Source organism: Carcharhinus amblyrhynchos, chromosome 35, assembly GCF_965287045.1.
Source record: "Carcharhinus amblyrhynchos chromosome 35, sCarAmb.v2.hapA, whole genome shotgun sequence".
Lineage (NCBI taxonomy): Eukaryota > Metazoa > Chordata > Chondrichthyes > Carcharhiniformes > Carcharhinidae > Carcharhinus > Carcharhinus amblyrhynchos.
The window spans coordinates 2,306,155-2,331,178 of record NC_137358.1 but is presented as its reverse complement, the minus strand read 5'-3'; the positions used below and the strand labels follow the sequence as shown (position 1 = coordinate 2,331,178).

The following is a 25,024-nucleotide window of genomic DNA, read 5'->3' as shown; positions in this document are numbered from 1 at the left end:
ATGTCCCTGGCTGAGGAGCCAATGGTGCAAAGCTACCATCCGGGGATTATGACTGAACATTTCCAAGTCAGAATCCCACCTAAAAGTTTCAGCTGATGGCTGAATTTGAACAAGGAGGCTTCCTACAGGGTCTTTATACAACTTTATCAGCGCTGTGGTCATTTTGCAAATGGAGAGTGAGTAATGGAACCCTAAAAAGAAATCCAAAACTAATATTCTCCACCGGTGGCTGCTTTGGTTGCTAATTTCTCCAGAAAGGGAAGTCTACTTACCCACTGGTGTACTGCCGTGCTGCAGCGGACAGTTGGGTTGCGTCAATGGTTGTGCAGTGCCAGGGTTTGATCCTGGCAACCCAGGAGGCCCCACCCCACCTCCAAGAAGCCCACAGGAAGGCGGAGGGGGCTGACCACGTTTTAGTAACACTTTGTGCTCGTGCTGGCGAAATCGAGGAGGCACCTCACGGGGCAGATAGCGGGCGGCGTTCTGTGGCTGGCCGTTGGTGGCCACCGCCCTTTTGGCATTGTTACCACCGTTGCCGGCTGGTGTTGGAACGCTGCCAACTGGGGTGGCAGTTGGAGGCTGGCTTAGGCTTGGCTTCGTCGCTTCGGGCACTGGAAAAATAAGATGCAGGACAATTAGTGAATAGGAAAGAAACTCAAGATACATCGAAATATAGAAGGAACATTTATTTAAATTCTCCAGTGTTGGGAAAAAGGGAGAAAAAGTCCTTTTGTGATTTATCAAGTATGAAAAAATATAAAACATTACCCAGCTGGCTTGTCTAGTTGAAGTTTTCAACAAGGATTCACTTTGTATATGCTGATAAGAGGTGGATCCACAGACATTAAAGAAAACTACCGTATCATAAAAACAGAATTCCACGCCTGTACTTACTGTCATGTCTACCTCTTCCAGTTCTGACGAAAGGTCAAACTGAAATATTAACCATTTCTCTCCACAGATGCTGCCTGACCTGCTGAGTACATCTATAATCCACAGTATTTTGCTTTCATCTGGTGTGTCAACTTGGCTCTGCTGGTTACATTTTTGCTTCAGAAAAGTTGAGACTTCAAACCTCACTTCAGGACTTGAGCTAGTCGGACACTTCATTTGGGTAACACAGTGGTTAGCATTGCTGCTTCACAGTGCCAAGGACCAGGGTTCGATTCCTAGTTTGGGTCACTATTGGCACGTACTCCCCGTATCTACCCGGGTTTCCTCCAGGTGCTCCGGTTTCCTCCCAGTCTGAAAAACGTGTGGTTAGGTGCATTGACCCAAACAGGCGCCAAACTGTGGCAACTAGGGGAATTTCACAGTAACTTCATTGCTGTGTTACTGTAAGCCTTGCTTGTGACTAATAAATTAACTTTGAATGAGGCCTGCACTGCCTTTCACTTGTGACATTACTCCAAGGTCCCATCTCCATGTTCAGGTGTAAAACGGCAGTACTGAAAGAGCAGGAGGCTTCTCAGTCACCATGCTAATCTTCAATCAGTCTTCACTAATTTTGCAGGGCTGCCATTTTAAGATTGACACACTGCTCGAAGCTGTGCATGCAGAGGCGAAATGGAACTTTATCATACTGAGGCTGAAATAGAGTGATCGTGAAGAGGATGTTTCCACTAGTGGCAGAGACTAGAACTCGAAGGCACAACCTCAGGAGTGCAGGGACACTCCTTTAAAACTGAGATGAGGAGGATTTCTTCAGCCAAAGGGTGGTGAATCTGTGGAACTCACTGCCATAGGTGCTGTGGACAATGGGTCATTGAGTGTCTTTAAGACAGAGATAGATATGTTCTTGATCAATAAGGGGGCCAAGGGTTACAGGGAGAAGGCAGGAGAATGGGGATGAGAATCATATCAGCCACGACTGAGTGGCGGAACAGACTCGAAAGGTTGAATGGCCTAATTCTGTTCCAATATCTTATGGCTATCGGTCCAGCCAAGAAAATCTTATTAGATGAAGGCAAAGTGCTGCTGGAATAACTCAACTGGTCTGGCAGCATCTGAGGGAGAAAAAACAGTTAATGTTTCAAGCCCAGAGTGACCCTTTTTTGAAATTCAAACCAATAAAGTTTAAAGTTATATTTATTAGTCACAAGTAAGGCTTACATTAACACTGCAATGAAGTTAGTGAAATTCCCCTAGTTGCCACAGTCCGGCACCCGTTTGGGTCAATGCATCTAACCAGCATGCCTTTCAGAGTTTGAAATGTTAAATCTGTTTCTCTCTCTCCACAAGTGCTGCCAGACCAGCTGAGCTTTGCCAGTTCTTTCTGCTTTTATTTCAGATCCACAGCATTTTGCTTTTACACTAAACCGTAAGAGCAGACAAACCAGTGAAACACATCCACCAGCTCGCTCGATCTGCTGAGCACTTCCGACGTTTGCTGTTAGTTCAGATTTCCAGCATTCACGGTTCTTGGCTCTTGCAAGGTTTCTTTAATGCTGTTTCTGCTTTGAAAATTACTCACTGCAGCCCCTGATGTAGATGACATGTTTTAATGCGCGCATAACTCATTTAGGAAAACAACGGTGCAAAATACTTACAATAATATGACAGTTTAGAGAGTTGACACAGAGAGGAAGGGGGGGTGGGTTCCAATGGTTTCATTCTGCTAAATGATGCTTAATAAGATGTTAAAGTCAGCCATTTGGGCAAACAATTTGTGTTAGCAGCGAGAAGATGAAAGATAGGATCATTAATCTGAGACTAAAAGTGCAAACCTTGCTGTCAATAGCATTCACTTATAAAGGGCCAACTACCGCACGATTGATTGATCTTTCGCCCCCGCAATTTCAGAATATGGGTTTAAATCTGAAATGCCGCTATCACCAGAAGGCCAACTCAGAGAGGTTACTGATCCTGACACTGCAAAGGAGTTGAATGGACACAGAATCCTGAAAATACCCAAGAGGCTAGGAGTCACACATCTGTCAGCATCTCAGAGAAAAACACAATTCTGATTGACGTGACATACAGCAGATTTTGTTTCAATCTCACATTTCCAGCAATTACTACTTTCCTTTTAATCTATGGAAGCTTTCTCAATTTTCTCCCTCATTACCAGTAATTCTCCAGTGATCTGCTCCTAAGCCTTTAATTAACACCATTCTGAACCAACCTCGAGGAGTTATGCAATTTCTCTTTGTCCAATGCCCCAGCCTCTGCCTTACTGCAGATGTTCCGTCTTTCCCAAGGGATATGCACATTTAGTTAGTCCAAAGCCAAATGGAGGTAGGGTAGCACGGATCAGGGGAGATGAGACTAGTGATATTGGGAGAGCATAGAAGAATTGATCCAGCTTGAATTGGGGAGAGGAAAGTAGGAGCAGACATATATAGCTGCTTATATAAAGACTGCAAGCTTCACGGTGGGTAACTTGGAGGCACAGAAGGAGAAGCTTGGAGAATCCTGTTTTAATGGGTACACTTTTGTAAAGTATTTGGAATTACAATTAAAACAGAAGTACACCCCAAGCCTGCAAACTCCTAGGGGAAAGATGCACGGGTCAAAATGATGCAGAGTCCCACAGAACAAATGCCAGCTAACGGTCCCCAGCTAGGGGCGGTTTACCAGCCCTGCTGGTGTTGGTGTTTTAGACACTGACAGATGTACTGTGGATTTCTGTTTGTATTTCAGAATTCTATTATCCATAGTTTTTCATTTGGATCCAGGTGACATATTATACTTACTTATACAGGGATAAGTCACTGCGGTATTGGGGGTTGATAACAATTCTCACTGCAAGCCACAGCACAGTCAAGCTTATCCATTAAGAACTTGGTAGTTTATCATCTTGAGATCCAAGCTGTTCTCTGCTGACTATGACGGATTTTCAGCTAAGGCCAAGAGAACGACTTGCAACGACAGGGTTTGTTATAATGAGGGCAGACTAAACTTGGAACAGTCTCAAAGTGTTAATGTAACACTGTGCTGCTGTGCTTGGTTCACTGATGCAGGACGCTGGTCCACTGGGAGTTGGGCATTCAACAGGATGGCCAGCATTGCAAACAGCGATCTTTTATTTAAAATCTTATAAACCATTTACAGTTTGCCTTAGATTTCCTGGGCACCTTACAAATGTTTGTGTATGGTTTTATGGGACTCAAAACGTACATCTTGCTTGACACCCAACTGGTATAACCTGTGGGTCACAGCTCTAAAAAAAAAAGGGAGTTATTTCAGGGTTATTTATGTGAAGACTGAGAAAAGACCCTCAGGCCCAACCCAAATAACAATGCAACCTTGCATATTGTTCACCAACTTCTTACCTACTACCTCAGGAGCAGCAAGAAGAAAAATTGCAGCAAAGTCAGGATGAAATCTAGGAAATGCCTCTCCAATATCCAAAGGCAAGCACTCAAGTTCCAGGAGACCCTCCAGAGCTCATTAGGCTAGGAGTCTCAGACACAAGATGGCCTCCACAGGGAAAGGGTGGATGAAATCATTAAGACTTGAGGCCAGCACTGTTTCTTTCCTCAGTGATCCTGATCTTTGTCCAATGCCCTTTCAGTGAATGTGCAAATTAAAAATACGTGTGTGGAAAATCAAGCAGACCAATAGAGCTAGCATCTGTCACACACGTAGAATGATGCACAACTCGCATGCTAAAAGTCTGATACATTCCAACCAAGAGTGCCTTCAAGAAAGACGAAAGATGTTTGCGTGTGCTCCATGTCTGCGTGGGATTTCTCCAGGTGCTCCTGTTTCCTCCCATAGTCCAAAGATGTGTAGATTAGGGTGGATTGGCCATACTAAATTGCCCCTTAGTATCAGGGGAATTAGTTAGGATAAATGCATGGGGTTATAGGGATAGGGCCTGGGTGGGATTGTGGTCGGTGCAAACTCGATGGGCCAAATGGCCTCTTTCTGTTCTGTAGAGGCTGTACGATTCTATATTTGGTCTTACAAAACCCTCCTCTTTTGAAAGGAACCTTGCATTGTCTTTTAGCAGCAGCGCATTCCTGCCAAGTATTACTCACCACTTGGGGTCCTGAAGCATCAAAGCCCAAAAGACTTATTTTCAGGGTCTCACCTGGGTTTTGGTGGAGCTCAAGCGATTTTTTAAAATAATTTTACTGCACACACTGACTTACTACCATAAACTCAACTCCAACCACCCCACCCCATCATGATAAAAATATCTCATTCATTCACTAACATTTAAAGTTTATGCTTTTGTTGTTTTCCTGATTTTTTTGGTTTATTTTTTAGCTTAATATTCGATCAGTTTAAACCATGCCTTTTTTGTTGCTGTTGCCTATTTCATAGTGCTTAGCTGTATTCTTTTTAAAATCTGAGTTTTGTGATTGTATTAGAAAAATTCTGCTAAGGACAAGTTTTGTCATTTTTAAAATTACATTTATAACTTAGAACATTATTCTAGCTAAGGCTGCAGCTAGGCAGTCAGCCATTTCCCTGCTAGCTTCAGATATAAAAAGGTGCTGCGATGGCTCCCTCTGATGGTGATGTGGCAAGCCAAAGATCTGGCAACAATCTCCTGAAAGTGAATTTTCCTCATTCGAATCGGGGCAGGGGGAGAAACTATCGAGAAGGGGTTTAAACATTAGATTCTCCTTCTTACTTTCAACTGATAAGTGCTTAAATCAGGTAAGACTGTTTATATGTTTCACTTCTATCTTTATGTATGTGTGTGTGTGTGTATACACACACGTAGATGTAAATACAGCAAAAATAAATTATTTGAACTTTGCACTCAAGATAAAAAGGTCTCTTACCTTTGGTTTTTTGTTCTGTAACCTGAAACGGAAAAAGAGTGCTGCGTCAGTTCAAAGTAATGAATTTACATCAGCAGTAGGATTTGCCTCAAGATTATTAACCTCTCAGGGGCTCCGCAATATCCATCGAGGCCTTGCAGAGAGGTGGGAGAGAGCTGTGCATCACGTCTGTGGTTGCAGAGCCCTACTAACTCTCCCCGGTATAAACACAATTGAGTGTACAACCTGTCTTTGACTTGTGGAAGTTGCTACCCTCTGTGCCCAGCTACTGAAGACAAGGTGTGGGTTCTATCCATTCTGCACACACTGGAAAATGGCACTGAACTTTCTGCATCATATTTTAACGGTCTCAGGGGAAACGACAGCAAACTACAAATATGAAACCATGGCATCTGGTATATGTCTCAATGCCATTCTCCTGAGATGGTTATAAATTCCTGGGTAATGACATTGCAGAATTAGAGTTCCCTGTTAGACACGTAATTGCCAAATTGCTCATTTTAAGACAGCCTTGGTTAGAACAGAATTTCACTCAATGGAGAATTCAGGAGAGAGAGGAGGGGCTGGTGGTAACGTAGATCAAAACACCTGCAGGGTCAGCTCCAATGTTGTCACTGGGCTTGTTTACTGCACTGGAACAGTCAGAGTCACTTTACTGGTGTAGAATCCTGAATGCTGTTAGGGGGCGAGAGAGAGAGAGAGAAACAGGCAGAGAGAGAGAGAGAGAGAGAGAGAGAGAGAGAGAGGGGGGGGGGGGGGGGGGGGGGAGGGGAAGGGGAAGAAGAGAGCGCGGGGGGGGAGAGAGAGAGCAGGGGGGGGAACAGGGAGAGAGAGAGAGAGCGGGGGGGGACAGGGAGAGAGCGAGGGAGAGAGAGCGAGAAAAAGAAATGGGTGGGAGGGAGAGAAAGAAAAAGAAGAAATGGGGGGGGAGACAGGAGGCAAAATGTTATTGCAGAATTTGATCTTTATCATTTAGTCTCATTATTGTGAAAGCCACTCTGTTCTAAGAAACTGAAGATACTTTTATTCAGTCCTAACATTTAACTTGCCCTAACGTCCTTTTCCCTTTCCACAGTACTGGGGAAAAAACACAAAGTCAACCACCCACAGCCCAGTCCTTGCCAATCATTATGAATTCAATGTCAAAATATTTGCATTAAATGCCTGTCGGCTTGACACATTTCATATTGGCACAGTATAATAGCCTTTGCTGGACCATCCATTTCCCTCAGTGTGCAGTGTCTCTTATTTATTAGCCCAATAAACACCCATACTATCTCGCCATTTTCTAACTAGCTTCCTCGAAACTGCGTCTGAGTAAACTTTAACCTTTTGGAATGTTCTTATACAAGTAAACTTTGGCCATTAGTCTAATCCTGCTAAGCTGTTGCAGCTAAACACCTGTGAAGAACACTAACATCTATTATCAAGGTCAACCACTGAGCCGGTGCAGGGAACAAAAACTAATTCTATTTGGCAAAAAGACTTCTCTTCAAAAACCAAAACTGCATTGGATTACCATAGGAATCTGTGACATCTCATTGGGCGGCACAGCGGTTCGTGCTGCTGCCTCACAGCGCCAGGGACCCAGGTTCAATTTCAGCCTTGGGTCACTGCCTGTGTGGAGTTTTGCACATTCTCCCCACGTCTGCATGGGTTTCCTCCCGTAGTCCAAAGATATGTAGGTTGAGTTAATTGGCCATGCTAAATTGCCCCTTAATGTCAGGGTAAATACGTGGGGTTACGGGAATAGAGCCTGGGATGGATTGATGTTGGTGCAGACACGATGGGCCAAATGGCCTCTTTCTGCACTGCAGGGATTCTATGATCTGACACTATCCACACAGCAAGCAACACCAAAAAACAGCTCTTCAGCTAGGTTTCAAAATACAGTTTCACAAGGTTTTGATGCTTCATATAAAGTACAGAACAGGCTACGGTGGCCAGGATGTAAAAGTATGGACAAAGTGAGATGTAGATTCATTAGGAGGTCACCAGGGATGGAGGGAGATGCAGTTAAAGAAAGAGAAATTCGATTAAAGATGAGGTGGTTAGGGCAGGTGTCTAAAACAAAAGATGAAAAAGTACGTAGTAACTGATAGCTTGAATTGGTTGGTGAAATGGCATAGACTTAAAATAATCAAAGGAATTTATAATGTGGAGTCTTTTGTCACAAATGGCTCAAGCAGCTTCCTTGACGTTTTTTTAAAGAAGTTAATTAATTGAAAAGGAATGTTGACAGGTGTGGGGAGTAGGCAGATACTGGAATACACAAGGGAGGTTTTCAGAAAGAATGCATCCGCACAGATTTGATGGGCTGACTGTCCTCTTGAAAGTTGGAAGCAAAACTGCCCAGCCAAGTGCAGAATAAATCTTCACCAAAGTGGCTTTATTGACCCAACACCTCTATGTCCTAAAATATTACATATGGTGCTGGTTTGACTCGCTTCCAACATAAGAACTAGGAGCAGGAGTAGGCTATCTGGCCCCTCGAGCCTGCTCCACCATTCAATAAGATCATGGCTGATCTTTTTGTGGACTCAGCTCCACTTACCCTTAATTCCTTTACTGTTCAAAAATTTATCTATCCTTGCCTTAAAAACATTCAATGAGGAAGCCTCATCTGCTTCACTGGGCAGGGCATTCCACAGATTCACAACCCTTTGTTAAAGAAGTTCCTCCTCAACTCAGTCCTAAATCTGCTCCCCAAGTGGAAACAATCTCCCTTTCTATCTTACGTATTCTCTTCTTTTGGGGGAGGGGGGAGGTGGGCGTAGTAAGATGAAACCCACAACACTGCACTTAAACTGTTCTGCAACAGGAAATAGACATTACAATGTCAAGATCAAGGCCAGTAAGACAAAACAACGAACTTCCCAAACAGCAGTAAAAAAAACCTAGAAACACCATGTAATAAAAACACCAGTTTGTTCAGTCACAATGAACCAGGGGGCATGACTGTCGTGCATATTCAGCTCATTTCATAGCAATTTCTTTGCAGAGTGGGAGGCTTGTTGATGGTACATATTGACATTAGAGGCTAAGACTATAGTATAAATTGTAGCACTGTATATTTAAACAATCTTCAAAAGAGAACAAGAGTATATTAAAAAAAAACACGTGTGCTTAAATTGGCCTAAAGCTCAACAGTTACAATGACTGGGCATGGAGGCAGCTTCGAATTGCTTCGCACTTCTGATCATCTCTCTCATCTTGTTCAAATTGTTCACCACATTATTACCTCCATTAATCATTATATACATTGAAGTGAAAAAGCACAATTTCTGGAGCCACTGACTAACAGTACATAACAAAACTTTCTGACAGACAAACAAAATCTCATTAGCAAATCCAAACTGGTTCTGTTAAAAAGATTGCTTACATATTTATAGAGAATGAATCAACCAAATATATGCACGGGATGAATTTAAAAAGCTGGGTGGCAATAGGCAACTTGGAGATTATATGGGGCATAAATTGCCATAGCCGCCTTTAAACGGTTACAGTCCAACATCTTCACCCCTTCCACCCGTAAGCTCCGAGAAAGCTCGTAACAATGGATAATGTCACATGAATGCTGACACAAAAAGCTCTTTGTGCAGCAGGAAGCACTCATGTTCCATCTAACCCTAGATACTTTAATTTTGTGATTGACAACGGTATCATGAGTGAACACATTTTTGTGTTTTGTTTTTAACGTGTGGGAGGGAACAGGGAAATGGCAAATAAATGCTTTAAAAAAGGTTTACTTTATGTAACTTCCAAAATCAGGTTACTTTGGATTTAAATTGTGCTTTGTATTCAGTATCTTTCTATACAGCAGTGTGAGGTGGGTATGTACATCGTCTATCCCCCTCCAGGAAGAAAGAGAGGGCCCCTTGCAAAATGGAAGACTGATCCAAATTAAAGAAATCAGTATTCTCTCCAGCTCTCACAGCAGCATGAAAACTTGGCTCCATTACAAGTTTCCGTTCTCCCACTGAATGGAAAGTCTATCCACATCGCTGCTCTAGTAAACAGTCCAAGTTTGACCAGGCCTGGCAGGTTCCTCTTCAATTCTCCCATCATACTTTCCCCAAATGAGGCAGCAACTAAAATAAAACTTAGGTCACTGCCTCTGATGAGCCATACAGAGCAGGAGACCACAGGTTTGACCACTGGTCAGTCTCCTGATAGCCGCTATTACAACAACAGTACGAGAACTAGAACAGACTACAGAGATTAAAGGAAAATCAACCGTGGTTCCCATTTCTGGTCACTATTAAATGTGCCAACTGAAACTGTATTTGTGGACAAGGGACAAGAACATGGTGGGTTCAAAAGTGATGTTCATAGTCAGGAAGTCCACCAACACTCAGCCATCTGTCTCATAACACACAGGAGTTGGGATGTCTTGTTGAAGTTGTACAAGACATTGGTAAGGCAATTGTGCGCAATTTTGGTCACCTTGTTATAGAAAGGATATTATTAAACTAGAAAGAATGCAGAAAAGATTTACTAGGACGCTACCTGAACTTGATAGATTGATTATAAGGAGAGGCTGAATAGACTGGGACTTTTTTCTCTGGAGCATAGGAGGTTGAAGTGTGACCTTATAGAGGTCTATAAAATAAAGAGGGGCAGAGACAAGATAGATAGGCAATATCTTTTCCCAAAGGTAGGGGAGTCTAAAGCTAGAGGGTATAGGTTTAATGTTAGAGGGGAGAGATACAAAAGTTTTCAGAGGGGCAATTTTTTCAGACAGAGGGTGGTGAGTGTCTGGAACAAGCTGCCAGAGGTGGAAGTAGAGGCGGGTACAATTTTATCTTTTAAAAAGCATTTAGATAGTTACATGGGTACGACGGGTATAGAGGGATATGGGCCAAATGCAGGCAATTGGGATTAGTTTAGGGGCTTTTAAAACAAAAAGGGCAGCATAGACAAGTTTGGGCCGGTGCTATTTCCATGCTGTAAAGCTCTATGATTCTATGACTCAACATTAACTGAAATCAAAAAGAACCTGGGTTTGCAAGCTTAATAGTGCATATTTAGGCAAGGCACAAGAACACAATTGCTATGTAGCGAAACACAGAGGAAAAGGTTGCAATATTTGCTTAATATTGATCGGAAATAGTGACAACACCAAGCCTGGGACAAGGAAGTGCAGGGATATAGGATTTAGGAGTAGAAGGAAACCATTCGGCCCTTTGATCTTGCTCCACCATTCAATGAGATCATGGCTATTGTCTTAATTACACTTTCCTATCTGCCCCACACAACCCTTGACTCCACTGTCTATCGAAAATTTATCTAATCCAGTCTTGAATAAATTCAATGACCCAACATGCTGAAGAGAATTCCATGATGACCCTCAACAGAAAGAATTCTCGCCTCCATCTTAAAAGAGAGCCCTGTTAAATGTTCTCGCCCAGTACTAATCTTCCCCCCAAAAAGGAACACCCTCCATCCTATCAAGTCCCCCAGGGTCTTATGTTTCAATAAGATCACCTCTCATTCTTCTAAACACCAATGGGTATAGGCCCAGTTTGTTCAACCTTCCTTTGTAAGGAAAGCCCTTCATCCTAGGAATGATTCAAGTGAACCTTCTCTGAACTGCCTCAAACACAATTATACTATTTTCTGAATAAGACGGCCAAAACTGTTCACAGTATTCCAATATGCGACCTCCCTAACGTGAACAGCTGCGTAAAACTTCCCTACTTGTATAGTTGCAAAAATAAAACACTATTTTCCTCCTTAATCACTTATTGAACCTGCATATTAATATTTTGTGATCCACACAGAACACCCAGATCCCTCTGCACTGAGTTCTGTAGTTTCTCCCCAGTAACATAGTAGACTGCTTTTCTATTCCTTCTGCCAAAGTGTACAAGTTCATATTTTTCCACTTATATTCCATCTGCCAAAACTTTGCCCACTTACTCAACCTCCTTTCCATCTCTTGACAACTTACCCATCTTGGTATTATTGGAAAATTTATCCACCATACATTTGGTCTTTTTATTCAAGTCATTGATATAGATTGTAAATAGTTGAGGCACCAGCGCTGATTTTTGCTTTTTTGGACAGTTTTCAATATTGTCAGGTATATGCCAGTGTTGTAACTGTACTGGAACAGCTTGGCTAAGGGTGCAGCTAGTTCTGGAGCATAACATTTGCCGGACTGTTGTTAGGGCCTATAGCCTTTACCACATCCAGTGCCATCAGCTATTTCTTAAATTCCTGTGGTTCTTACTATCACGTGGAGTAACTTGAGCTGGATGAAGATTGGCATCTGCAACATTGGGACTTCAGCAGGAGCCAGGAATGCATCATCCACTTGACACTTCTGGATGAAGAGTGTTGGAAATGCTTCAGCCTTGTCCTTTGTACGCACACGCTGGTCTCCAACATCTTTGAGGATGGATTATTTGTGGGACCTCCTCTTCCTATAGTTAGATGTTTAATAGTCCACTACAATTCACAACTGGATGTGGCAGACTAAGCTGTTAGTTGTGAGGTTACGTAAAGAACAGCAAACAATGTTTAAAAAATTAATAAGGAGGGTAAAATTCGAGTGAGAGAGAAAGTTAGCTAGAAATATAAAGATGGACATGAAGAATTTCTATAGATACTTAAGAGTTAACCAAGTGAGCAGTAGTCCTATAGAAAGTGAATCAGGGGAATTAATAATGGAAAATAAAGAGATAGATAAACTGAACAGGTATTTTACACTGGTCTTCATTATAGAGGACATTAATAATAAGGACATTTCTGTAACATTACAGAAGTAGCTGTAAATCAGGAATTGGAAGGGAAGCAGGGACTCGGGAAAATTATAACCATTAGGGAAATGGTACTGAGCAAATTGTTGGAGCTACAGGCTGACAAATCCCTGGACTTTATCCTAGGGTTTTAAAAGAGCTGGCTAGTGAGACAGTTGGTGCGTTAGTTTCAAATTTTCCACAATTCCCTGGATCCAAGGAAGGTGCCATTAGATTGGAAAATAGCTAAAGTAACTCTTTATTCAAAAGGGAGGGACTCAAAACAGGAAACTACAGGCCAGTTAGCTTAGCATCCGTCATTGGAAAAATGTTGGAAGCTATTATCAAAGGTGCTATAAAAAAAATTCAAAGCAATCAGGCTGAGTCAACATGGCTGTGTGAAGGTAAATTACGTTTAAACAATTTGTTGGAATTCTTTGAAGTAGTCTAAAGCCGTGCAAGTTGGGTAAATTGGCCAATGATAAATGTGCGGAGATACGGGGATAGGGTGGAGGGATGGACTAGGCTGAGATGCTCTTTCGGAGAGTCAATGCAGACTCGATGGGCTGGATGGCCTCCTTCTGCACTGTAGGTGTTCTACGGTTTTAGTCACATACTAAAGTAAAGGGGAACTGACAGATGTACTGCACTTCGACTTCCAGAAGATATCTGGTGATGTGTCACATCAAAGGTTATTGTGGAAAATAAAAGCTCACGGCGTAGGGGGCAACATATTGGCATGGACAGAAGATTGGCTAGCTAACAAAAAGAGGGTAGCCATAAATATAACTTTTTATAGTTGGCGAGATTATAGTGATGCAGCACAAGGATCAGTGCTCGCCCCTCTATCTTTTATAAGTTATACAAATGACTTGTAGGCTACGGGGCAAGTGAGTGGACAAAGATCTGGCAAATAGGATATAATGTTGGAAAATGTGAAATTGTCTATTTTGGCAGCACAAATAAAAGTGCATATTATCGAATGGTGTGATATTACAGAGCTCTGAGATGCAAGCCATTCGGGTGTCCTAGTGCATGAATCACAAAGGGCAAGTATGCAGGGACAACAAGCAATTAGGAGAGCTAGTAGAATGTTATGGTTAATTGCAAGGAGAATTGAATATAAAAGTAAGGAGGTTATGCTTCAGTTGTACAGGGCTGGTGAGACGACATCTGAAGTATTGTGTGACAGTACTAGTCTACTTATTTAAGGAAGGAAGCAAATGCATTAGCAGTTCAAAGAAGTTTTCCTGTCAGGCATGGGCAGATTGTCTTAGGCAGATTGTCTTATGATGAATGATTAGACAGGATAGGCTTGTATTCTCTGGAGTTTATAACAGTAAGGTGCAACTTGATTGAAATATACAAGATCCTGAGAGGTATTAACAGGACATTTCCTCTTGTGGGAGTATTAGGGGTGACTGTTTAAAAATATGGAGTGACCCAGTTAAGAGAGCAAGGAGATTAAAAAAAACCTGAGGGTAGAGAGTCTTGGGAACTCCCTTCCTCAAAAGGCAACGAAAGCAGAATCTGAATGTTTTCAAGATAGAGGTAGACAGATTCTTGATAAACAAGGGAGTAAAAGTTATCGGGGATAGGCAAGAGGTTATAGTCAGATCAGCCATGATTTGATTGAATGGTGGAGCAGATGTGAAAGGCCAAGTGGCCTATTCCGGCTCTGAATTATTTTAATTAATCCAAGACAATGCTACAATGTTCACCACATTGACACCATATTTTTAGATATGCCTGGAGCTGCTCCAGGCATGACCCCCCTGCACACTTCATTGAGCCTGAGTAGTTCCCACGGCTTAACGGTAATGCTGGAATGGGGGCGTACCAGGCTATGAGGTTACAGATTGTGGCTGTATACAATCCTGCTGCTGCTGATGGCCCACAGCACCTCACGGATGCTCAGTTTTGAGTTACTACATCTGATCAAAATCTCCCCGTTTCGTATAACGGTAGTGCCACAGACGTGATGGAGGATACCCTCAAAAGTGAGGACAACGGGATTTCATCTCCAATAGGAACTGTGCGGTGGTTACTCCTACCAACACTACTAACTGGGCAGCACCGTAGCACAGTGGTTAGCATTGCTACCTCACAGCACCAGGGACCTGGGTTCAATTCCTGACTTGAGTCACAGGCTGTGTAGAGTTTGCATGTTCTCCTCATGTCTGCATGGGTTTCCTCCGGGTGCTCCCTCTTCCTCCCACAGTCTGCAAGACATGCTGATTAGGTGCACTGACCCAAACAGGTGCCGGAGTATGGCGACTAGGGGATTTTCACAGCAACTTCATTGCAGTGTTAATGTAAGCCTTACTTATGACTAATAAATAAACTTTAAACTTCCTACTGGTCTGATGCATCTGCGACAAGCAAACAAGTGAGGGCGGGGTCAACATAGTTTTCCCCTCTTGTTGGTTCCCTCAGCATCCGCCACAGGTGCAATCTAGCAGCTAGGTTCTTTAGAACTCTGCCAACTCGGTAACTGGTGGTGTTGCTGTGCCATTCTTGATGGTGAGCACTGAAGTCCCCCAGCCACTCTTGGTGCCTCCTCCAAATGGAGTTCTGCGTGCAGGAGTAATTGATTCATCAGCTGAGGGCTGTTACATTACCACGACTCCAGTACCTCCTGCTATTCACTATTCAGGTCCTAGCCTTGGTCACTTACAATCATGTGTCTGCAACAAGCTATCAGATGATACACATGTATTTCTATTTGCGCTAACAATTCATCCATTTTGTTTTGAAGCAACAGAGTTTGATAAAAAAGCAAATAATGACATTAAATTAATTGGCTGGTGACTGTTGCTGCTTAGGGATTAAATCTAACAACTGGAGGTTTACAAATATTAAAAATATTAACTATTAATAAATAACAAGCAAGGTGCTGGTGAGTCCTATCTTCCATTTGTAAGTAAGGTTTATTGAAATTAGTCAGGTGTATTAAGTATTTGTATGGCAGTAGCAATATTAGGAATGCTTATTCAAGTAGTTTGGGTTTATTAGTACTGGTAAGTCTTAATCAGTATCAGTAAGGTTTATTAGCAGTAATGAGGGTAATAATTAATTTTAAAAAGTGGAAAGCAGGGCAGCTATAACTTCAAGAGTGCACATCCTGTGTTATGTGGGAACTCCAGTTCACTTTCAATGTTCTGATTAACCATTTATGCAGGAAGTGTCATCAGTTGGACTAGCTTTGCTTCAGAACTAGAGCAGCAGCTAGCATCACTGCGGTACATCCATGAGGTCAAGAGCTTTGTGGCTAGCATGTTTATAGATGAAGTTAGCCAGCAACTTAAAAATATGCATGGAGAGGGGGAATGGGTGGCCAGGCTGTCAAAACCGAACAGGTAGATAGTGCAACAGTCCGAAGTATATCCCATTCTCCACCAGTATTCAGCTCTGAATACTGATTGTGTGTGATGGTTCATCTGGAGAATGCAACCAGAGCCACGTTCATGGCACCACAGGTCACTTAGCTGTACAAGAAGGTTCAAGGAAGCTGGAAGAGGTAGATTAGCTAGAGGAACAGACAGGTGCTTCTGCAGCTGTGAATCCAAAATAGTACAATGACTCTGTGGTGCTAGGGTCAAGAATGTCATTGAATGGTGCACAGCATCCCTTGGGAGGGGAAAGGTGAACAGCCAGCAGTTGTGATCTAAACTGGTCCAAACAAAATAGGTAGAAGTAGGGACACATCCTGCAGTCAGACTTAAGAGGTCTAGAAAGAAAATTACCAAGCAAGGAGCAGCATGGTGGCACAGTGGTCAACACTGCTGCCTCACAGCACCAGGGACTTGGGTTTGATTCCCAGCTTGGGTCACTGTCTATGCAGAGTCTGCATGTTCTCCCTGTGACTGCATGGGTTTCCTCCAGATGCACCAATTTCCTCCCACAGTTCAAAGACATGCGGGTTAGGTGAATTGGCCGTGCAAATTGCCCCTTAGTGTTGGGGGATTAGCCTGGGTAAAGTTATCTCCAAATTACTCCAGTACCAAGCACAAGTGATTCTAGAAACAGAAGCGCGTCTTCTATAGGGATACAAATAATAAAAGAATGATAAAAGGAAGAGTAGGGCCAAAAAGGGGACTGACACAAGGAGGCAGAAGGTATCAGATGAAATATTAAATAAATACTTTGCATGGCACGGTGACAAAGCAGGTAATTCAGACACTGAAAGGATTTAAAATGGATAAAGTAGTGGTAATAAATAGACTGTCTATACAAAGTTGATACGGGACTAGGACCAGGGGAATTACATTCAAGGATATTAAGATGTGCGAGAGCAGAGATTGCAGAGGCATTGGCTATAACGTTTCAGTTTTACTTAGACTCAGGAGGTTGTATCAGAGGATTGAACCAGGGCAGGACTTACTCAGTTAAATGGTAGGGTGTTGGGGAGAGTTACAGAACAAAGAGATCTAGGGGTACAGGTTCATAGCTCCTTGAAAGTGGAGTCACAGGTGGACAGAATGGTGAAGGCATTTGGCATGCTTGGTTTCACTGGTCAGAACAATGAATACAGGAGTTGGGACGTCTTGTTGAAGTTGTACAAGACATTGGTAAGGCCACACTTGGAACACTGTGTACAGTTCTGGTCAGTCCATCATAGAAAGGATATTATCAAACTAGAAAGAGTGCTGAAAAGACTTACTAAAATGCTACCAGGACTTGATGGTTTGAGTTATATGGAGAAGCTGGATAGACTGGGACGTTTTTCTCTGGAGCGTAGGAGGCTGAGGGGTGATCTTATTGAGTCTATAAAATAATGAGGGGCATAGATCAGCTAGATAATCAATATCTTTTCCCAAAAGTAGGGGAGTCTAAAACTAGAGGGCATAAGTTTAAGATGAGAGGGGAGACACACAAAAGTATCCAGAGGGACAATTTTTTCAGAGAGGGTGGTGAGTGTCTGGAACAAGCTGCCAGAGCAGTAGCAGAGATGGGTACAATTTTGTGTTTTAAAAAGCATTTAGATAGTTACATGGGTAAGATGGGTATAAAGGGATATGGGCCAAATGCAGGCAATTAGGCTTAGCTTAGGGGTTTTAAAAAAAAGGGCAGCATAGATAAGTTGGGCCAAAGGACCTGTTTCCTTGCTGTAAACCTCTATGACTCTATGAGCTGCAAATGATACACCCTTGTTCAAAAAAGGGTGCAAAAATAAGCCCAGCAACTGCAGGTGAGTCAGTTTAACTTCGGTGGTGGACAAAAGTCTAGAAATAATAATCAGGGACAATATTAATAGTAACACGAACAAATGCAGGTTAATTAAGGAAAATCAGCATGGACTGCGTAAGGGAAAATCAAGTTCAACTAACTTGAGAGTTCTTTGAAAAGCAACAGAGGTTGATTGTTGCTACAGTGCACATGAACTTCCAATAAGCATCTGATTCAGTGCCACGCAACAGGCTTGTGAGCAGTTCATGAAATAAAAGGGATGGATACAAAATTGGCTGAGTGACAAGCAACAGAAAGTAGTGGTTAACAGATGCTTTTTCAGGCTGAGAAAAAGTTTTGTCATGGAGTACCCAGGGCCAGTGTTGGGACCTTTGCTTTTCCTGATAATATATTAATGATCTAGACCTTGTTGTACTGGGCACAATTTCAAAATTTGTGGACGAAACTGGAAGCATTGTGAACGGCAAGAACAGTGCAGAACTTCAAACATTCAGACAGGCTGGTGGACTGGGTGGACAAGTGACAGGTGAAATGAACTGGAGAAATGTGTGATGATTAATTTTGGTAAAGAGAACATGGAGAGACAATACAAAATAAAGGATACAAAGGAGGAGAGGGACCTGGGTGTGCATAAATATTATTAAAGGTAGCAGACAGATTGAGGGAGCAGTTAATAAAGCATATAGCATCCTCAGCTTTATTAACAGGAGCACAGAGTGCAAGAGCAAAGAGGTTATGTTGAACTTGTATAAAACACTGGTTCTGCCTCAGCTGGAATATGACACCCAGTTCTGAGTGCTATACTTTAGGAAGGATGTGAAGGCATTGGAGAGTGCGCAGAAAAGATTCCTCACAATGGCTCTGGGGACAAGAAACTTCAGTTATGAAGGCAGATTGGAGGAATTGGGATTATTTTCCTTGGGAAAAAGGCGAGAGGAGATTTGATTGAGGTTTAAAATCATAAGGAGTCTGGACAGAGTAAATAGGGAGAAATTATTCCCACTTGTGAAAGGATCAAGGACAAGAGGGCACAGATTAAAATTAATTGGCAACAGACAGAGCAATATGAGAAAAAACTTTTGCATGCAACTAGTGATTAAAATCTGGCTGGAATGCAGTGTTTCAGAGTGTGGTGGAGGCAGGTCTAGCTGAAACACTCAAAAGGAAAACCAACATACAAGGCATTCGCAAGAATCTCCTGGATTTAAATATCCTCACTTGACAAGTAAAATGATTTAAAGCCAGTTATCTAATTGCAGGGTTGGTGAAGTGACCTATAATTTTCTCCAACTAGCGAGCGTTTCCTACTGCACTAGCGTGTCTCTCTTCTACCCTGTCAACATAAATGTCAGTTTAATATTTTCATTGTTGAATTTGGGACAGTACATTAATGGTTTCCATGCCCACTAGAAACAGAGATATGACCACTCAAATTATTCTCATAAACCAATCCTGTAACCACACAACCCATCAGCTGAGGCTGGATTTGAGCCCAGACTCAACAGCTAAAAAGTTGCGTCACCCGTCCGTGCAAACATGACAAAGATTAAATACAGGAAGTTTCCTACCACGTTTCGAAAGTGGGATTTAAATCGATGCCGACCTTGTTTCATTCTGTTGGTTAAGACTAGTCACCATGCCTAACTTCTATGGAATGTAAATTTCTATGAATGCAAACACTGCTTGTGAGTTTGCACTCACTTTTAAATCTCTCTCACTTTTGCTGATGTGTCACTACTCACTGTGGTGTTGAGGTTATTTGCCAATTCACTTTCTTGAAGGCACTGATGATCATTGAAGCAGAATAACTTCTGAGCTGATCAGCTGCCAGCATCATGCTCAAATGGCCATATTTCATTCATGAGCTGCCATTGAGCGCACTGGTAACTTCTGACCTGGACAGAATGGCAGCACAATGGCGCAGCAGTTAGCACTGCTGCCTCTCAGCGCCAGGGACCTGGGTTCGAATCCCATCTTGGGTAACCGTCTGTGTGAAGTTTGCGCATTCTCCCCACGTCTGTGTGAATTTCCTCCAGGTGGTTCCAGTCTAAAAGACGTGCTGGTTAGATGCATTGACCCAAGCAGGTGCCGGAGTGTGGCAACTAGGGGAATTTCACAGTAACTTCATTGCAGTGTTAATGTAAGCCTTACTTATGACTAATAAACTTTAACCAAAGATCATATGTTCTAGGCACACGCAGGAGGGGAAATTGTTCCAGCATCTACCCTGTTAAGTTGGAATTGAACCTATTACAAAGAAAGATGGCTGTGCTAGTTGAAAGTCAACCATCTCAGTTCCAGGACATTGCTGCAGGAGTCCTTGGGATAGTTAGTGTCCTGGGCCTAACTATCTTCAGCTGCTTCGTCAATGACCTTCCTGGTCAGATGTGGAGCTGTCTACTGATGATTGCACAATGTTCAGCATCACTCGTGATTCTTCAGATACTGAAAGCAGTCCATCTCCAAGTGAAGCAAGACAATATCCACGCTTGGGCTGACAAGTGGCAAGTAACATTTGTGCCACAGAAATGCGAGGCAATTGCCATCTCCAACAAGAGATAATCCAACCATTGCTACATTCAATGACATTATCGTTACTAAATCTGCCACTAACATCATCCTGGAGATTACCAATGTCTGAAATTGAGCTGGACTAGCCATATAAATCACAAACAGAAAATTCTGGAGAAACTCAGCAGGTCTGACAGCATCTGTGGAGAGAGAATACAGCCAATATTGAGTCTGGATGACCTTTTGTTTCCCTGCTTGATGCTCCATCACCCTTCCATAAAAAAGACATTCTATTGGCTTTCCTAATTATTTGCTATGTCTGCATGTAACCTTTTGCGAGTCATGTACACCCAGATCCCTCTAGAAGTCTCCCTTCATTTAAACAATATTCTCTTTCTCTGTTCTTCCTACCAAAGTGGACAATCTCTCATTTTCCCACATTATACTCCATCTGCCAATATATTGCTACTCAGTTTGTTTCCTCAGAAGGAACTCTTCTAAATGCAGCTAATGAAACAATAACAAAGCTTACTCCAACTTATCGAAGCAACGGTTTAATAAAGAGACATCATTACTCCAAACTTGGGGCATTGCCAAGCTTTCTACAATTCTACATAGTTCCTTATTTATAGTGAATCAGCTGGTTAGCTGAGGGCTGCATCACTCTAATTGGTTCCATGTTTTACTGTGTCAGCTGACGCTTACATCTGGTTCCCATTGGTCACATTAAATCCAATACAAATTTGTCACCGGTTACATTCTAACAGTTAACCAATCTATATCCCTTTGCAGACTCTTTGTATCCTCCTCACAACTTCCTTTCCCACCAATCTTTGTATCAGCAGCAAACTTTGCTATTGTATTATCTCTTCAAAGTCATTAAGCCAGATCACAAACAGTTGAAACCACTGGACTGATCCCTACAGCACTCTGCTCGGTACAATTTGCTAAACTGAAAATTTATTCCAATTCTTCATTTTTTGTTTGTTATTCCTTTATCCATACTAAAATATTAAACCCCAACACTATGAGCTCCTATCTTCTGATTAACCCTTAATGGGGAACTTTGTCAAATTCCTTTTGGAAACCCATTACACTACATCTCCTGGTTCCCCTTTATCCATCTGCTTCTTACATCCTCAAAGAGCTAATAAATTTTTCAATCACAATTTCCCTTTCACAAAACCATGCATTCTTGTGCCTGATTGTTTTATGATTTTCTAAATGTCCTGCTCTACCTCCTTAATGATGGATTCTAGCATTTTTCCAATGAGATGTTAGACTGACCAACCTATTGTTTCCTGCATTCTCTCTCGTTCCTTTTTTGAATGGTATTGTTTCCAGAATTTAGGGAATTTTGGAAGATTAAAACTAATGAGTCCACTATCTCTGTAGCCACTTCCTTTAAGATACTGGAATGCAGGCTATTAGGTCCAGGGAATTTGTTAGCCTTTAGTCCCATTAGCTTTTCCACGTACTTTTTCTTTAGTGATTGAAATAGTTAAGTTTCTCCCTATTGCCTCTTGATTTTACCAGCTGACTCATAGATCACAGAATCCTACAGTGCAGAAAGAGGCCATCCAGCCCATCAAGTTTGCACCGACCACAATCCCACCCAGGCCCTATCCCCACAACCCCATGCATTTACCCTAGCCAGTTCCCCTGACACTAAGGGGCAATTTAGCATGGTCAATCCACCTAACCTGCACATCTTTGGAGTGTGGGAGGAAACCGGAGCACCCAGAGGAAACCCACAAAGACACAGGGAGAACGTGCAAACGCCACACAGACAGTGCCCCAAGCTGGGAATTGAACCCTGGATCCCTGGCACTGTGAGGCAGCAGTGCTAACCACTGTGCCACCGTACCGCTTTTCTCCTGTTCCTGGGATGTTTGATGTGTCTTCAGTTGTGAGGATAGGTATAAAATATTGTTCAGAATCACCACAAATTTCTCATTAGTCACCCTCTAAAGGACCAATGCTTACTTAATCTATTCTCTTCCCTTCTATTTATTTGTAGAAGCGTTTACTGTTTTTATATATCTTGCTACTTATCTCACATACTCCAGTGTTTCCCTTTACTTATTTTTATTCATCTTTTGCTGCATTCTAAAAAAGTGTCCCCACCTTGGCTAACACTGATCTTTGCATATTTTTTCTTTCAATTTGATACCATTCTTAATTTGCTCAGTTAACCACAGACGGCGCATCCTTCTGGTAGCACCTTTGTTTCACATTAGAATATATATCTGTTGAGAACTATCAGATATCCCGTTTATTGAATGTCATTGATTTCCCACCACCTTACCCTTCAACCTATTTTCCGCGCTACTTCAGCCAACACTGCCTTCAATTAATTACGTGGATTTGCCTTTAGGTTTGAAACACTCGTTTCAGACCCAGAATTTCTCACCCTCAAACTGAATGGGAGACCTGATCCTATTATGGTCACTTTTACCTGAAGGATCCTTTACTATGAGGTCATTAGTTAACTGTGCATCATTGCACGTTGCCAGATTCTAAAGTAGCCTCGTTTCCTGTTTGGTTTCAAAGAAATGTTCTTAATACATTCTATGAACTCTTCGTCCAAGTTACTTTTGCTAATTTGATTATTATTATAGTAATTTTATTTGCAAGCCGTCATTATTACTTATGTATATTTTGTTCTGCAATATAACCATTGTTAGAGTCCTATAAACCAGTCACCATTCCTTATCTCCAGCTATAATAATTCTACATTTTGAACCTCCGAACCAAGATCATTTCTCATCACTCTATTCAACTCATTCTTTCCTAACAGAGCCATTCCACCTCCTTTTCCTTTCTTCTTCCCCTTCAAATACATTGGAAGTTCAGGTCCTAACTGTGATCACTTTGCAAACATGCCTCATAGTGGCTATAATACTCATTTATTTCTATTTGTGCTATCAAGTTGACAAAATATGGCAACAAAGGAACTTGACAAAGCTGGAGTCAATGGGAGTCAGGTAGAAAACGCCCCACTGGTTGGAGACATATTTGACACAAAGGAAGGAAGATGGCTGTGGTTGCTGGAAGTCAACAGCCTAGAACATGATGGCGGGAGTTTGTCAGGATAGTATCGAAAGCCTAACCATCTTCAGCTGTTTCATCAATTACCTTTCCTCCATCATAAGGTCAGAAGAGGGGATGTTCGCTAATGATTGCACAATGTTCAGCACCATTCGCCACTCCTCAGATACTGCGTGTGTGTGCACCAAGAGCTGGACAATATTCAGGCTTAACTGACAAAGAACATTCCGCCACACAAGTCTCAGGCAATGATCAAGTCCCACAAGACTCTAATGCTCTCCCATCGACATTCAATGGCAATACTTTGCTGAATCCTAAACTATTCACATTCTGGGATTACTACTGAGTAGAAACTGAATTAGTCCCAGCCATATCAATACAGTGGCTACAAGAGCAGGTCAGAGGCTGGGAATTCTGCAGCGAGTAACTCACATCCAGAGTCCCCTAAACCTGTCCACCATTGTGTGTCAGGAGTGTGATGAGATACACCTCCACTTGCCTGGAGAAGTGCAATTCCCACAGCACAAGAATCTGGACACTATCCAAGACAAAGCAGCCCACCTATTGGCATTCCACCATCACATTCAACATCCATTCCCTCCACCACCAACACACAGTGGCAGCGTGCACACAACCTACAACATGCACTGCAACAAATCACCAAGGCTCCTTCCAAAGCATCTTCCAAACCCATGACCTCTATCACCAAGGAAGATGGAAACTTTGCCATCCACCAGTTCCCTTCCAAGTCACACAACATCCTGACAGAAATAATCACTGTTCCTTCACTGTCATTGGATCAAAATCCTAGAACTCTTTTCCTAACAGCACTGTGGGTTTACCTACCCCACATGGACTATAGCAGTTCAAGGTGGCAGCTCACCACCATCTTGAGGATAATTATGCAGCCAGCAATGCCTGATTCTCACGAACAAACGCATCCATCTTGTTACGAGTGCCGCATGCAGTCAGATAAAGAGCTTTACATTATTTTAAAAAAGACAATTTTTCCCTACTCTTTGACCTCATTTACACATGCACACGTTTGTTCCTTCCTGTCACACTCTGGCCATCATTACCCGATCTCTATCCTGAACTAATGTCTTATCCTTACTCTAAGTTTCTAAAATTCCCCTCACATGAACCCTCCATCCACTCACCACCTCAACTATTTAAACCCCTAGTGCCTTGGGTATACGGTTTGCCGGTACATTGGTCCCAACATGGTTGAGATGCTGGCCATTCCAATGGTACCGATTCTTCTTTCCCTAGTACTAGCACCATTGTCCAATGAACCAAAATCCATTTCTCCCACTTTTGAGCCAATCTTTGAGCCAGACATTTAACTCTCTAATCGTGGTTATTGTATGTCAATTTGCTCATGGTCAGGTCACAATCCTTTATTACTTTTGTGGTTCTACTTTTTAAGAGGAGGTTCACAAAAGGAAGTTCACCAAGTGAACCAGAGAAGGTTCACAAGAACGATCCCAGGAATGAAGGGTTTGTCATATAAGGAGCGATTGAGGAGTCTGGGTCTGTATTCGATGGTGTTTAGAAGGATGAGGGGGATCTAATTGAAACTTACAGAACACTGAGAGGCCTGGATAGAGTGTTCACGGGGAGGATGTTTCCACTAGTGGGAGAGACTAGAACTCCAGGGCACAACCTCAGAGTGAAGGGGTTTTAAAACTGAGATGGGGGGAATTTCTTCAGCCAGAAGGTGGTGAATCTGGGAAACTCATTGCCACAGAAGGCTGTGGAGGCCAGGTCATTGAACATCTTTGAGAG

The 25,024-nt window shown here is 42.4% G+C and overlaps 1 protein-coding gene across 9 annotated transcripts in view; it reads right to left on the bottom strand.

Annotated features, from left to right (window-relative positions):
- The window catches only part of LOC145361675 (trinucleotide repeat-containing gene 6B protein-like), a 166,920-nt gene that overhangs the window by 44,850 nt on the left and 97,046 nt on the right, over window positions 1-25,024 (bottom strand). For all 9 annotated transcript variants that reach the window (XM_080217575.1, XM_080217570.1, XM_080217577.1 and 6 more), the window contains 2 exons: window positions 5,742-5,763; window positions 273-611 (listed from right to left, as the gene is read on the bottom strand). In XM_080217575.1, coding sequence (XP_080073701.1) covers window positions 273-611; window positions 5,742-5,763 — 361 coding nt within the window. The remainder of the gene's footprint in view (window positions 1-272; window positions 612-5,741; window positions 5,764-25,024) is intronic.